At 57.4% G+C, this 15,896-nt stretch overlaps 1 protein-coding gene across 3 annotated transcripts in view; it reads left to right on the top strand.

Moving 5' to 3' along the window:
• Positions 1-9,502: 9,502 nt before the first annotated feature.
• Positions 9,503-15,896, top strand: part of SCARA5 (scavenger receptor class A member 5) — a 39,659-nt gene continuing 33,265 nt past the window's right edge. The window contains exons 1-3 of one of the 3 annotated variants that reach the window (XM_074578407.1): positions 9,503-9,749; positions 11,000-11,118; positions 15,649-15,777. In XM_074578407.1, coding sequence (XP_074434508.1) covers positions 11,007-11,118; positions 15,649-15,777 — 241 coding nt within the window. In that variant the 5' untranslated portion in view covers positions 9,503-9,749; positions 11,000-11,006. Of the gene's footprint in view, positions 9,750-10,996; positions 11,119-15,648; positions 15,778-15,896 lie in introns of all 3 variants that reach the window. The other 2 variants (XM_074578406.1, XM_074578404.1) reach the window with 2 other exon arrangements.

Below are 15,896 nucleotides of genomic sequence, written 5' to 3' on the forward strand. Positions count from 1 at the left end.
CTGAGCTCAGGTGGGATGAATCCTCCCTGAGTCGGGATCCTGACCGTGGGGAGATGCTCAGTGTGGGAGATGCCTCACTAAGAGAGGGCTGCAGGCGCAGCTCCGACCCTCTCACCATGTCCTCCCTCCAGATAAAAAGGCGCAAAATGACCTAAAGGACCTCCTGGATCAGCCTGTGGAGAAGCTGTGGCAATTCCTCTCCAAGCACAGCCTGCTGGCATGTCATGGTTCGGTGTCAGAAGTTGTCTGGTGTAAGGGCCTTCCAGTCCCTCAAGGGGCTCCAGGAAAGCTGGGGAGGGACTCTGGAGCAGGGAGGGGAGCCATGGGACGAGGGGGAAGGGTTTTACACTGGAAGAGGGGAGATTTGGATGAGCTATTGGGAAGAAATTCTTTGGTGTGAGGGTGGTGAGCCCCTGGCCCAGGTTGCCCAGAGAAGCTGTGGCTGCCCCATCCCTGGAGGGGTTCAAGGCCAGGTTGGCCGGGGCTTGGAGCAACCTGGGCTGGTGGGAGGTGTCCCTGCCCAGGGCAGGGGGTGGCACTGGGTGGCCTTTAAGGTCCCTCCAACCCAAACCAGCCTGGGATTCTGTGGTTGGCCTGAGTAGCCCAATCCAGCCGGTCCAGCTTGGTGTTCGCTCGTGAATTGCCCGTCTTCACAGGAGTGCACAGAGAGAGGACGGAGTGAGGTCGCACAGAGAGTCGTTAGGAGGAGGGTTTAATGAGAAGGTGGGACAGACCATGGTGCTTGGTTGCAGGGCTTGGCCAGACGAGTGTGTTGAGCCGCACCTTGCACTCCATCAGCCCCTTTTCTCCCTCTTCCTCCCCATTTTCTCGTCTTGTTCTTCCCCACCCGCCTCAATCCCTCGCAGTCCACTCCCAAATAAATTACTCACCCCTATTACGTTTTCCCTAACGATCCCAGTTTTGCTTCATGCGTACCCAAACTTGGTATTTCATGGAATAATAGAATAGTTTGGGTTGGAAGGGGCAGTTGAAAAGCTGGGAAGAAATCCGTGGGGCAAAAGGATCGCTTGGTCATCAACTCAGAGAGATTTCCAAAATCCAGAGCAGATCATACTCAAATACAGAAAATTAGCTGCCTGTTTTACCCTAATTTGCTGAGTCTTATAAACTATGGATTTCTTTTTTGTAGGATTAATTCATTGTTATTTGTCTGTCTTGGAAGGACACCCTTCACGTCTCCTTTGGCACCCTAAAGCAATAAACTCATGGACTCGTTGCCGCCTTCCCTTCCCATCAGTAGGTGGCATAGTCAGAAAATGAAAAAGTTAAAAAATCCAGAATCTGGAGGTCGCTTAGTGTTTGCTTTAGGAAGACGCCTTAATTACTTGATTAGTTCATTCTGCAAATGGACTGCTGGGCCAGCTAGCCAAGCCTACGCAGGAAAGTGTCCTGGAGATGGGTCACCTCCAATGCAGCGGCGTAAAGCGCTGTGGTTTTCGTTCCCAAACCGCCCCACCGTCCCCCTTCCCCACGGGCACCTTGGGTCTGGATCTCAGTGTGACAGTCGCCGCGTTACCAACGGACGCTGCCAGGCAAAGTGGATCACAAACCCCCAGGAGGATGGAAACCATCCTTAGCAAAGGGGTTAGCGTGGGGCCAGAGGAGGCCCCGGAGATGCTGGGAGGGCTGGAGCCCCTCTGCTGGGAGGACCGGCTGAGAGAGCTGGGGGGGTTCAGCCTGGAGAAGAGAAGGCTCCGCGGAGACCTTCCAGCCCCTGCCAGTCCCTCAAGGGGCTCCAGGAAAGCTGGGGAGGGACTCTGGAGCAGGGAGGGGAGCCGTGGGACGAGGGGCAACGATTTTAAACTGAAAGAACATGGATTTAGGTGAGATATTGTGAAGAAATTCTTTGGTGTGAGGGGGGTGAGCCCCTGGCCCAGGTTGCCCAGAGAGGTGATGGATGCCCCATCCATGGAAACATCTTTTCCTGGGCGCTTCCCAGGCGGGGAACCAGCCTATCCCAGCTTTCTACTCGCTGAAAGCAGCTCCAGGGCTGACCTTGCCTTCACACCTCAGCGAAAAGCGAAGCAGCCGCTTTGCTGGAGGGGGGGTCTGAGCTTCAAGCATCCCCCAGGTGGCCTTGGAGGCAGCAGGGATGCTTGGCCATGGGTCCTCTGGACACCAGCTGAGTGCGTTCTTCTCCTGGCTGGTCTACATCAGGAAGCAAGCCTTCTCCTGGTTTTCATGGCCAAAACTTGCATATGTTTACCATCCCCCAGACATTCATAGGGTAGAAAATAATTTCTCCTGCCCTGCTGCTCATCTCGCACCCACGGGGCTGCTGCACTGGAGGCTTCTTCAGCTAACAAAGCTGTCCTGTGCCAGGACCAGCCATCGAAGCGGTAGGTGGTGAGCTCTGGTCACGTTCCAGTGCCTGAGCAATGACACAAGTGACATCAGCTGGAAAATGTCTTAATTATGTTCTTTTTCTCACTCAAGCCGTTCTTGAAACAGAGTGTTTGACATCTTAGCATTGCTCCTCTGAGCACAGCCTGGTTGTGGAAAACCAGGGGTGACCTGGGGCTGGCGAGGACTTTGGGACAGTGGGATTGATTCTATGATTTCTCCTTGCACCCCTCCTCCAAGTTTGCCTTCCACCCCATCCGCATCAGGCTCTTCAGCACCTTTGTGCATCGAGCACCGCTGAGCTCTGGTGGGCAGTGGTGAACCTTGGTCTGTGTGGGACAACCCAAGGGAAGAACGGGGAAAGCAATAGCTTTCTCCTTCCTGCCCCACACAGCTGGGCTTGTCTGGAATCACAGAATCATAGAATGGTTTGGGTGGGAAGGGACCTTAAAGGCCACCCAGTGCCACCCCCTGCCCTGGGCAGGGACACCTCCCACCAGCCCAGGTTGCTCCAAGCCCCGGCCAACCTGGCCTTGAACCCCTCCAGGGATGGGGCAGCCACAGCTTCTCTGGGCAGCCTGGGCCAGGGGCCCACCACCCTCAGCATGAACAATTTCTTCCTTGTATCTCATCTAAATGTCCCCTCTTTTATTTTAAAACCGTTCCTCCTTGTCCGACCACTACAGGCCCTGCTAAAAAGCCTGTCCCCAAGAGCAGGCTGGAGAGGGGACGCTCTTTATCCGTGGCAGCATCAGGTCTCATTCCCAGCCTCTCTTGCCCACCCTCTGTGTGGAACATGGCATTCCAACGTAACGACTAATTCCCTGGGACATTTTATTATTTTTCTAAGCTCATTATGTATTTAAGAACGTTGGCATCCAGGCGCGTTTCGGGGGGTTACAGCACCACCCCACTGCTCTGCCAGTAAAATGAGTTTAATTGCCTTTCCCTGGAGTTATTTTGACCTGCTCCAGGCCCTCTCTCATCCCCCTTATTTTCGTCTCCGTCATTCTGACCCACGCAAACCATCTGCCTCCCTTCTCCGTTCGTGCCAATAACCCCCCTCTGCCCAGACAGCCCTTTTCTTCTCCCCGTGATGGGCTGTCGGGGATCCCACCACGGAAACCATCCTTCATTCATGGAATTATAGAATTGCCTACGTTGGAAGGCACCTTTCAGATCATCTAGTCCAAACAGTTGAGAGGAGTCTGAAAGGACTGTCTCACTCTGTCACAGCCAAAATTAATGGATTTAAGCACCCGGGGCTGTGCTGAGCCAGTAAAACCCACAATGTTGTGGGTTGGGCTGGGCCACACTGTCGTCTTTCTACAAACTTTCTGCTCTCGCTAAAGGGCAGGATAAAAGGTTCAGCTTTGCCGTATTTGCTAAAAGAGTATTTTTTTCTTCTTCTTTTTTTTTTTTTTTTTTATTTTCATTCCCCCGGGGACACTGGAAGGAAGAAGGTGAGTATTTTCTGCCTTCTTTGTGTGGTCAAAGTCCTTATTCCTTCTCTACTGGAGTATTGCATTAGGAGGAGGGGGAAGGGTTTTACACTGGAAGAGGGGAGATTGAGATGAGATATTGGGAAGAAATTCTTTGGTGTGAGGGGGGTGAGCCCCTGGCCCAGGTTGCCCAGAGAAGCTGTGGCTGCCCCATCCCTGGAGGGGTTCAAGGCCAGGTTGGCCGGGGCTTGGAGCAACCTGGGCTGGTGGGAGGTGTCCCTGCCCAGGGCAGGGGGTGCCACTGGGTGGCCTTTAAGGTCCTTTCCCACCCAAACCATTCCGTGATTCTATGCAGCCCAATATCTCTCAGTTTTACCCTGTCGATTCTGCGTAACCCCCAGGCGTGCTCTGCCTGCCCCTGGGCTTGGAAGTGTTTGGATTCTGCTGGCAAACATGGCTTTGGAGAGACGCTGCTAAACACTTGGCATCAATTCCTGCAGACAAACACCATGATGAAAGCCATTGAAAGGGAAATTCTTAAAAAGAAGAATATCTATGAGCCCTTGTGTTGTCCATCCAAAGCTCCTTATCGCAGTGTTAGGAAGGCAGACCTGGTTCTCCATCTAATTCTGCATCTGCCACAGTGAGTTTGCCGTCTGGCCCTGGGACATGTTTTCCCAGCTCTTACATGGAGTCTGGGTACAGAAGCCCTTAGTTTCACCAGCTGAAGGAGGATGCGCAAATTTGTGCCTTTGGGTGATGCCTTCAGTGCGTTACGATCTTATTTCCAGAGAAAATGTTTGAGTTCCAAAACCTACTGCATAAATCCCTCCTCTTTTTGATACTGTTGTCCCACCCCTTGGTTGTCAAACCGCATAAACCCATTGCGCTTCTCTTGTGGGTCAACTGGAGGCCCTTCTTGCCTGGCATGGAGAGAGAAGCATGTGGGGCTAGGGAGCGGAGACCTTTTTAAGGGCTACTGGAGAAAACTGGAGGAGAACTGGAAGGAGGTAGCTTGAAGTTTTTGCTGTTGGGTAAAGGAATTGTTTAGGATGGCAAGAGTAGGTTGGGGAGGGGGGGACTGAGAGGTGGAAATGGGTGATGGTTTAGTGGTGGTTTTGACAGCTTTGGGTTAATGGTTGGACTCGATGGTCTTAAAGGTCCCTTCAAACCTGGGCGATTCTATGATTCAATGAAATGGGCCACTGGCTGGTTCCCAGGCTTTGGCATCAACAACAGCACGTTGATGTTGCCCATCGTTGCAAGAGGGGCTGCCCAGATAAGCGGGAAGGAGAGATGCGAGCAGATAAAAAACCCATCCAGAAGATGCCATTGAGGTGGAGGTAGGGAGGGAGCTGTTTGAAAAAATGAAGGAGAAGATGAAGAGCCAGTTCCAGGATCTGACGGTGAGTGATGCTTCAAAACCTGCTGTTGTCAACCTGAAAAACGTGATTGGCAAATTAATGGCTGGACTAGTGGTCACTGCAGGGCACTTTTAATGCTAGGTGAAATTTTATGGACCGCGTGGGACGTAGCTACTAAGATGACAGAGCAATTGTGCGAGACGCAGGTTGTTCTGCAATGTTATAAGTGTCTTTGGAAAATGAGCTCTTGATGAACTTCAGCTGAGTCTTGTTTGGATTCGGTTCTCCAGTTGTCCCCAAAACCAGCTTTGCCACCTTCTTAATTAGCAAGCAAAATTATAGCTTACTGGGGAGTAATTTCCTAGCTTGGTCCTTTCCTTTCCTGATTTCTGACCTCATATGAGCTCTTCTACCCCATTTCTGGCCATTCTGATCATTCTTGTGTGTTGAAACCTGGTGGATTCAGGCTGTGATCACACACGCCAAGACTCATCGCAGTTATCGGAGCGAAGTTCCCTTACGCTGGCCAAAGATCTGGCACGATGGCCTGACCGGAGATGATGGACACCTGGGTGGGATGTAGACTCACTTAATAAACTCCTCTTCTTCTGCTTTGGGTATGGAAGACTGGTTTTGATGCTTCCCCAGCAGGTTTTTTGGGTATGCCCAGGTCAAAGCTGCCAGCACTAGCGTTACAACCTTGGCAGTCCCAGCAGATAATAGTGCAAACTGGGAGTTCCTGGAGCTTAATGGCTCTGTCGTCTGATGTCTGACGCTGTGGTCCTCTGCCACAGCAGGAGCATATCATCAAGATGCTGGAGAAGGACGTTTCCAACATGCCCAGCCTCACCCTTCGTCTGTGGGACCAACTGGTTGGGGTGCTGCCAAGTATGGTCCAACTTCTCTCTGGGACCAACATGGTGGGTGGGAGAGGGTCTGGGGACACACTTGGGGTGCTGTGTGTCTTTTCCCACCATATATTCCTAAATAAATAGCTGGGGTCCAGACCGCTGAGGGTACTTGCATGTTCCCGTTCATTTCTACCGAATATGTTATAATTTTCTTCTCCTTCTACAAAAAAACCCAGGCCAACAACTAAATCTGTTCCATTTTGCTCTTCTCCATGCAGCTTTCCAGAAGGAACGCCAAGACATCCAGGCTTTGCCAAAATCCCTGTGACCAAAAAGACCTGCAAGAAGAGTCTTTCTTTGCTTTTTTTTCCATCAAAATATTATTTTGTTGTTGTTGCTTTTATCCTTCATTGCTTTTAACCAGCCGGTTCATTGCTTTTCTGTGTTGACCATCAAGCGAGCGGCGATTTTAGACTTATTATGGATTAGATTCAGTAGCTTTAAAGGCAGGCTCGTGAGGACCCAGGAGTGTCTGGATCTCCTGTAGGTCCCATGTCACATCTGCCAGCCCCTCGTGAAGGGGCTTTTCCCCATGCCGACCTTCTTTGGTGAGAACTTTGGTGCCCCAGCTGCTTTGTTGAACGTCTTCTAGGAAATAGGGCGATGGATGACATGTATGAGTTTAATGGCATTTATACTAAAAGTTAGTGGTAGCTTGTGCATAGTTTTTACACTCTTTCTTCCCGCCCATATTTCACTTTTCCAGTAGAAGCCAGCGGAGCAGGACACGCGTAAGCCTGAATCAAACCCAGAACTGTCCAATGGCAAATTTATTGTGTGGCGTATAGAGAAGGCTGTAAAGACCCAAAAGCGCAACTCTGCTGGAAATTACCTGAAATCTAATAAAATATTAAACTTTTTGGACTACACATGACTCGTACTATTTTTTTTAACGCAACAGAAGTGACCGGACTGCTTGGTCGGGTGTTTCGTATTAAGGTGAAGCCTTGGGAATACTCTACAATAATTGCTTTTATTTGCCCCGGCTTCGGTGTCGCTGGGGCACCGTTTGCAGATGTTTGGCCTCTGAACGGGGGACGCTTTGATGGTTCTTTTGGCCATTTGGAGAGGAAAGGCAGCTCAGCGGTCAGAGCCCTACCCCAGGCTGTTCAGACCTTGAGTGTGTTGTCTTCCCTTGTCCCAGACCTTCGGGGTGTCCTTGGTGGGTGTCCCAAGGAGAAGCCTTGGTTGGGGGGGCCGTGTGGGGCAGCTGCCATGGACTCACGTTGCACCAAGGTGGGAGGAAACCTGCAGTTGTGTGGTTGCAACCCTGGAGAGCTTTCATAGAATCACAGAATGAAAGAATTGCCCAGGTTGGAAGGGACCTTTCAGATCATCAAGTCCAACCGTTAACCCAACACTGCCAAGGCCACCACTACCCCATGGCCCTCAGCACCACGTCTGCCCGGCTTTTCAATCCCTCCAGGGATGGCGACTCCACCACTGCCCTGGGCAGCCTCTTCCAATGCTTCACAACCCTTTCCAGGAGGAAATTGTTCCCAATATCCATCCTAAACCTCCCCTGGCACAACTTGAGGCCGTTTCCTCTTGTGCCATGGCCTGTTCCTTGGGAGAAGAGCCCGACCCCCCCTGGCTACCCCCTCCTTTCAGGGAGCTGTAGAGAGCCAGAAGGTCTCCCCTCAGCCTCCTCTTCTCCAGGCTGAACACCCCCAGCTCCCTCAGCCGCTCCTCACCAGACTTGTGCTCCAAAGACTTGTTCTCTTTCCTCCTCATGGAAGAGGCAATGCGTGTCCTCAGGATCCCACCACGGATGGAGATGCCCCTGGGCAAGAAGCGCTTGCCCAGGTCTTGACATCCCCATCCCAGGTCTCGACAGCCTCATGCCAGGTCTAGGGCTCAGTCCCAGCATGTTTATGGCTTCCAAAGAGGTGTGTTGTCATGGCCTGTCTGACAGCACCTGGGGGACCGAGTGGCTCCTTGCGTGACGCAGCGTGCTCAGCTCTCCTGGCCCCGTCATCCCTACGGGTGGTGAACCACACATGAGCCAAGATGTGACCCCACCGACCCAGTCTGCCCAGTGCTCATCCAGGTGGGAGAAAGGGAGCAGTACACCCAGGCACACCCACCCCAAGGGGACAGCAGTCACCCTCCTGGTCATGCCACCTGACCAAGTCAGTCCCCCCAACCACGTAAAGATGTTGGAGGGTGCTTTGCTCTGCTCCAGGACCAGGGATGGAGTAGGGACACGGGGGCCTGGGGACCGGGCTGTGAGCCTGAGTGCCCTGGGTTGGCTGCAGGCTGCAGCGAGGAGCAGGCAGAACCCCTCAGAGAGAGGGGGGACTTGCAGTAGCACCTTAAAACTTCCTCCCCACCTTGGCCCCTTCCAGAGATTGACCACTGTGGGTGCACAGCTTGCACCATGTGGCCCACACCAAGGCTGAGGGCAGCGGTGGTTTGGGGTCAGCTCAGCTCCCTCTGGTCCCCCGTGCCTCAGTTTCCCCATGGGCCCAGAGGGGGGACAAGCACCTCTCCCCCTTTCCGGGGGCTGCGGTTCCTCCTGCCCGCTGTGGGCTGAGCTGGTCGGGAATTGGGCAGCGAAGGGAGAGCGAAAGCCATGGAGACCCACTGGAGATGGGACACGGACTGCCCCATGCACCCACCCCCTGCCCCAGGGGCAAGAATTCCAGGGGGAAACTCCCCCCACCACCACCGCCGCAGCAAGCCGAGTACACCCGAGGGACGCTCCTGCCCCCGTTCCCTGGGAGATGCTCCGGCTTCGGCCCCCCCTGCCCCTTCCCGGTCCCCCCGATGGATGCTGCTGCTCTGGCCCCCCGGGGGATGCTCCTGCCCCGGCCCACCCTACCCCTGCCCGCCCCCCGCCCAGGGGATGCTCCTGCCCCGCTTCCCCAGGGGATGCTCCTGCTCCGGCCCCCCCGGGGGATGCTCCTGCTCCGGCCCCTCCTGCCCCTACTCGCCCCCCGACAGGGGACGCTTCTGTCCCGGTCCCCCCGGGGGATGCTCCTCTCCCGGCCCCCCCCTGCCCCTGCCCGATTCCCCCGGGGGTTGCTCCTGCCCCGACTCCCCGTAGGACGCTCCTACCCCGTTCCCCCGGGGGTTGCTCTTGCCCAGGCCCCCTCCTGCCCCTGCCCGGTCCCCCACGAAGGATGCTGCTGCCCCGGTCCCCCCGGGGGATGCTGCAGCCCCCGGCTCCCTACTCCTACCCGGCCCCCCCCAGGGCATGCTCCTGCCACCCCGGGGGATGCTCCTACTTCGGCCCCCCCACTCCGCCCCTGCCCGACTCCCCGCTGTCGGGGCGGCCCGAGGCCGGCGAATGGGCGGCGGGGGCGGCCCCGGAGAGGGATGGGGGGAACGTGGGGAACCCGCCCCCCCCCCTCCCCCCTCCGCCCCCTTTCCCCTTCCCCTTCCCCGCCTACAAAACCCTCCCGGCCGAGCGCTCCTCGCTCAGCGCCCGCCGGCTCCGCAGCCGCCCCGCCGGCTCCGCGCATCGCCCACCCCCGGGGACCACCTTCCCCCCCCCCGCCCCATGGGAGGCTGGCGGGGAGCGGCCGCCCCTCTGCGCCCCTGGGGAGCTGGCGGTGAGGTCGGGGGCTGCCCTCGCCCCCCTGTCGCGGCCACCATGGCGCAGCCCGGGGACTGAGCGAGGTGGCCACGGGAAACTCGCCCCCCGCCGCGGGGTCGCCCAGCAGGTGAGTGGGGTTGGGGGGGGGTGGGGACAAAGGGGGACAGGCGGCTGCGGGGGGAGGGGGATGGATCGCCCCCAACTTCCCGCGTGGGGTGGGCGCAGAGGGGCCGGTGTCTCCCCGAGCATCCCCCGCCACCCCCAGCATGGGATGCAGGAGGGGGGGAGCGAGGTCTGACACGACCCCCCCACCCCCCCTCGAGGTGACGCCACCCCCGTCACACTCCTCGGGGTGACACGGGTGATGTCTCTCCCCCGTGGGAGTGGGACCGGAGGCCGGGGATGCTGCTCCCTGCTCCTGGGGCGGGGGGGCGGCGGGAGCTGGGGGTCCCCACGGAGCACAGCACCCATGCGCTGAGAGCCGCGGGGGTGCAGGGGGTGAGTTTGGGAGTGCTCAGCGGGTCCCACTTAGCGGGCGATTTTAACTCCTTCCGCACCAGAACCCGGCTGGGGGCTGGGGGGTGGTTTTCCCCCCCCAAGTTGGGTGCTGTGATGAAACCTCGGTGGCAGCGGTGTCACAGCCTCCCCAGGGCTGACGGCACTCACTGTCCCATCCCTGGGACCAGCCCAACTCAAGCCTCTTGACCAGAGGGGCAGTGACAGCAGGATCGGGCCCGTGGGGACAGCAGGCTCGGCTCACGGTCAGGGTGCTGGGGTACCTAGAGGTGGTGTGAGTGCGGGGGTACCCCAAGCTCTACGGGTGAAAGAGGTCCTGGGGGGGCTTGAATGCATACACTGAGCCCCCATCTCCCCATCCCTGGGGAGGGACAGATGTCCAGGGCGTGCTCGGAGAGGACACCAAGGCTGGACATCCGCAGGGCACGTGGTGGCACACGGGTGGGTGGCAGGAGCCCCTCCTTGGCCAATGAGCGAGGGGTGTGTGGTGGCAGTGGGCATTTCACTGAGCTGCAAGGACGCAGGCAGGACCAGGCGGTGGTGGACCCGTGGTCCTGCTGAGCTCGCCCACCAGCTGTTCCCTGCATTCGCTGAGGGGGTCTGGCTCTCGTCTTGGGGGGCACTGCCAAGCCCAGCCTCGGGCAAGTCAAGAAGCCACACGTTGAGCTGTGGTGCTCAGCTCTGCCGAGCTCCCTTGGCAGCAGGTCTGTGTCCCCAGCACCAGCCCACACCACCTCGCACTGGGCCGTGGTGGCAGAGCCATGCGGGGTATGGGATTAGCCAGGATCAGGCCCCTGCCATGTCGGGATATTCCATAGCCACCAAGAACCATCTCACGCGCCTGTTCTGCTCCACCAGCAGCAGGAGGATGGAGAACAAAGCCATGTACCTTCACACCTTCAATGAGAGAGAGAATGGCTCCATCTTCGAGGAGCCCTTCGAGGGGAGGAACCTCTCCAAACTCAACCTCTGCGAGGACGGTGAGTATGGGCTCCACGTCCTGCTTGGTCCGGGGGGGCTTTGAACCTGGTGGTAGAAACCTGGAGAGACTCTGTGGGGCGAAATGGGAGCTTGGGTTGCTCAGGAAGGAGCTCAGCAATTTGTCCCCATGCAGGTAAAGGTCCTCCAGGTCCCAGGGCACCAGAGCAGAGGAGCAATCCCTGCCCCAGGTGTCCAGGGTGAGGGTGCCTTGGTGGAATTAGCACCATGATGAATGTGTGTGACCCAAACAGAGCAGGAAACTCCTCCTCTCCTCACTGGGAGAAACAGGGAATCCCATTGCAAGGAGGTTTCTGTGCCTACTCTTCTGTCCCCCCCTTTCTGGTCTGATGGGGTGATGACAGACCCAGGGCACCGTGGATCTCTCGAGGTGCCCAGGATCTCATTTGGTTCTGCCACTGACAAGGGCTGTGCTCCAAGGAAAGTCGTTGTGCTTGCTAAAGGCTGATTTTTGAGGTTTTGGGTTTTTTTTTCTCGTCTTCTGGCTGTCTTGCATGTGGCCTTGTCCAGAGATGCCCCGCAGTGAGGGTGGCAGCAGGACACTGTGGGACCTGCTTGCATCTCCTGCCCGTCTTAGCTGGCCTCTATCTCCACTGCAGACTTGCTGAGCTCTTTTCCTTCACTCTTGCCCCACAAAATGCTGTTCATGTTCCACCAGCTCCAGGCTTGGTCTCCAACCAAACGGCCCTGATGAATTTTTCCCGAGGTCTTCGCAGCCCAGGTGGGAGAGGGTGGCAGAGTTGGGTCCTCATGTAGAGATGAGCAACCTGGGCTGGTGGGAGGTGTCCCTGCCCAGGGCAGGAGGGTTGGAACTGGATGGTCTTTAAGGTCCCTTCCAACCCAAACCATTCTGTGGTTCAATGTGAGGTCCCCTTCACTGGCAGCTTTACTTAGAGACCTGTGGGGCTGCTGGGGAAACTGGTCTTGTTCTGAGCCGGCTTCCCAGCACCACTGTCCCCCACCACAAGGATGGGATCAGGGTGATGGGGGACTCACCTTCCTGGGTTTAGGCATGAGGGACATCCCTGGGATGTGGTGGAGAGTCCTGGGTGCTTCCAGAGGGCAGCCCATGGCCAGGATGGGCCACATCCAGGCACTGAGCGAGCCAGGAGCACCCAGCCCTGGACAAATAGCTGCTGGATGCTGGTGGCTCCTGGTGGTTATTGCAAGAGGAGACGTGGCGTCACTGTGTGGGGTCTTCTCCTGCCCTCCAGCCCCTGGGACAGGGATAGCTTTGAGTCCGGAGGGTGGATTTTCCACCCGGGTGAAAGCTGAGTCTCGATGCAGTTCCCCACACTTGATGTCACCCTGCAAGGGTCCCCCTGCTCTCAGTGGCGTGTCTGCTCTTGCCTCTGCCCACCTTCCTGCTGCCCGCTCGTAAAATCCAGCACCCATCCCACCTTCCTGCAGCAGAGAGAGGGGCAGATCCTGACCACGGGCTGTCCCCGTGCTCTGTCACGCTGCAGATGTGGCGGGGGGATGGTGGAGCCTGAAGGGAGTGACACTGGAAGAGATGGGAGGTGTCTACTAGGTCCAAGGGTTGGTGTCTTCTAGGGCCGCCATCGCCAGCAGAGACCTTGCGCTTGCATGGAGTGATGGCAGGGAGGGTTCCAGGTATCTCCCTGGCTTTGGTATTTTTGTGGCAGGTTGCCCTGGGTCTCTGAGGGCAAATCTGCTCATCCATAAGTCACCCCGATGCAGAGCTGGCCCTCCGAGGAACCCCGTTCCCACGGGAGAGGGTGCTGGAAGGACACTTGTGGGGCTGTGTCTGGCCTTCAGATGCACGGGGCAGGGGTAAGGTCAACCTTGAGGACTTCACCATGAGGATGGGACCACCCGGGTCCCTCCTGGGCTCGTGGCAAGTGTTCGGCGTGGGGCTGAGGACCACTGCGGCAACCTGCCGCTTGCCATGACCCCAAGGACAGCTGCCCTGGACCACCCCCCTCCCAGGGCTCAGGGGACAACAAATCCTGGCTGCTTTCAGCCTCCTGCCTTCTGTACCCCCCCTGACCGGGCGGGCCGCCGCTCCAGCTCCCCTGGGCATGGGCAGGGGGAGGAAATATTTGCTTTTCCCCTTGGTTACTGGCCGGAGCCTGCCCATGGGCTCCGCGGAGCGGGCTGTTGTGAAAACCCTGCTTACGCAGCTGCGGTCCCTCCTGCTCTTCCCAGAGCAGCACAAGAGGAGTGGGTGGTTCGGGGCCCGGGGCCAGCTCCTCCCGGAGTCCCCCAGGACCTGATATAAGTGTTAATGTCAGAAAAATATTGCAGCTTTCCTCATCCTGAAACCTTCGGCTCCATCTGTTTGGCCGGTGACAGCAAATGGGAGCGGCGTGCGGGTAATGAATTGCAGATGGAGGGGTCCCCCCAGGAGCGGCACCGCCTTTCGCACCTGAGCTGGGGCGCCTGGAGCACCCCACATCCCCGTGGGGTCCCCGTGGGGTGTCAGCGAGCCTGACCTCAGCGCTTGATCATTTCGGAGCCCCAAAATGGGGCTGAGTTAAGCGATACGCCCAGCGTAACCCTTCGCTGGCTGGAGGCTTTTGCAAAACCTCCCTGTCCTCCAGCAGGACAGACACACGGACCAGCAAGGGAAGGGCTCCTGCCAGGCTGGGGACACCCCCAACCCCTCGTACCTCCTCTCCATCTCTGGCACCCCAAGGGCCAGCTTGGTCCCACAGGGAGAATCGTAAAATAGTTTGGGTGGGAAGGGACCTTAAAGCCCACCCCGTGCCACCCCCCGCCCTGGGCAGGGACACCTCCCACCAGCCCAGGTTGCTCCAAGCCCCGGCCAACCTGGCCTTGGTTGGTGAGCTTCTGCCCCATGGATGGGAGGTGGGATGGGGTGAGGCCCCAAAACCCAACAGGGAAGGTCTTCGCTGGAACTGGGCATTGCTGATGGCCATGGATGAGCGTGATCTCCTCCCCAGGAGGCTGGCTTTGGGGCCACGATGCTTCACCCTTTCTGCTGGGTTGATGCAGGCTCTGGATCGGTTCTACGCTGTTTCTCAGGGCTTAAAGGGCAGAAAGCAACGGGATGGAGCCACCCAAATGTCAAGGAGGTGGGAGTTTGGGACTCTTCCTTCACCCTTTGTTGGTGTCTCCTTGGAGATGTCTCAGATCTGGCAAGGGTGCAAAACCAGGCAGTGCTTGTTGACCTGGCCTGAAGTTGCCGTTTCTCAGCTGCTCTAAGAAACCTTGTATTCCTGCAAGGGTCCAACAGACAAATGCAGGCACCCAACGCCCTGCACCCTGTCCCGGCAGCACAGTGTCACCCAGAGAGCCAAGGCGTCAGGCTGAAGCATCACTGCAGCCTTGGGGCTGGGGACAGAGGGATGCAGGGGCTGTGTCCAGATCGGGCTCTGGCTCCTAAGACCTAAGACCACGACCTGGCCCAGATTTCAACTAGGCTTGAGCTTTGAACACGTGCAAAGCCCAAAACCAGATGACTTCACTGCTGTTGGGTTCATGGCTGGAGAGCCTTTCATAGAATCATAAAATGGTTTGGGTTCGAAGGGACCTTGAAGATGCCATCTTGTTCCAACCCCCTGCCCTGGGCAGGGACACCTCTGACTTTCCTTCCCTCTTCTTTCCTTGCGTTTTCCTCCTGGCTACAGCAGTGTCGAAGAGGCGCTGGATCCCAGGGAGTGCAGGAGAGGACAAGCAGGGGCCGGCAAGGATGTCAGGGTCCAGGCACCTTAGAATAATAGAATGGGTTGGGTTGGAAGGGACCTTTAAAGGAGTCGTAGTTGAACCCCAGCCGGCAGCCAGAACCACGCAGCCACTCGCTCACTCCCCCCTGGTGGGATGGGAGAGGGAATGGGAAGAGGAAAAGTGAGGAAAAACTCGTGGGTTGAGATAAGGACAGTTTAAAGGTAGAGCAAAAGCAGCGCACACAAGCAAAGCAAACCAAGGAATTCATTCCCTGTTCCCCATCGTGGGCGGAGGTTCAGCATCCCCAGGGAAGCCGGGATCCATCGCACATAACGGCGACTTGGGAAGACAAACACCATCACACCCAACATCCCCCCTTTCCTCCTTCTCCCCCCAGCTTTATACACCGGGCATGACGTCCCATGGCATGGAATGCCCCTGGAGTCAGTCGGGGTCCCGGCTGTGTCCCCTCCCAAGTCCTTGCCTTCTCCCAGCCCATCACTGGTGGGGTGGGCTGAGGAGCAGAAGAGGCCGTGAGAGCTCAGCAACAACCAGTGCGCTATCACACTGTTCCCATCCCAAATCCAAAACACGGCACTATGCCAGCTGCTAGCAAAAAAGTCAACTCCATCCCAGCTGAAACCATGACAAAAGGCCACCTCCCTGCCCTGGGCAGAGACATCTTCAACAAGACCAGGTTGCTCCAAGCCCCGTCCAACCTGGCCTTGAACCCCTCCAGGGATGGGGCAGCCACAGCTTCTCTGGGCAACCTGGGTGTTGCCGAAATTATATTTGCAATATTTTCTCCTGATGGGAGATGGTGTGTGATGCTCTCCCTGACCTCCCGCTCTGCCCCCCAGGTCCCGGGCGGAGGATGAAGGCAGCGGGACGCTGCGGCCGGCTGGGCTCCTTGGCAGCACTGAAATACGCCGTGGTGGGACTCTACCTCCTCGTCTTCCTCATCCTCGTTGGGGTCTTCATCCTCGCAGGTAAAGGCTGAGCCTGGGTCCTCCCTCCATGGTGCAACGGCACCCTAGGGAGGAATAACCCCCTGCACCAGGACAGGTTGGGGGTGACCTGCTGGAGAGCAGCTCTGTGGAAAGAGACC

This window comes from Larus michahellis, chromosome 3, assembly GCF_964199755.1.
Source record: "Larus michahellis chromosome 3, bLarMic1.1, whole genome shotgun sequence".
Lineage (NCBI taxonomy): Eukaryota > Metazoa > Chordata > Aves > Charadriiformes > Laridae > Larus > Larus michahellis.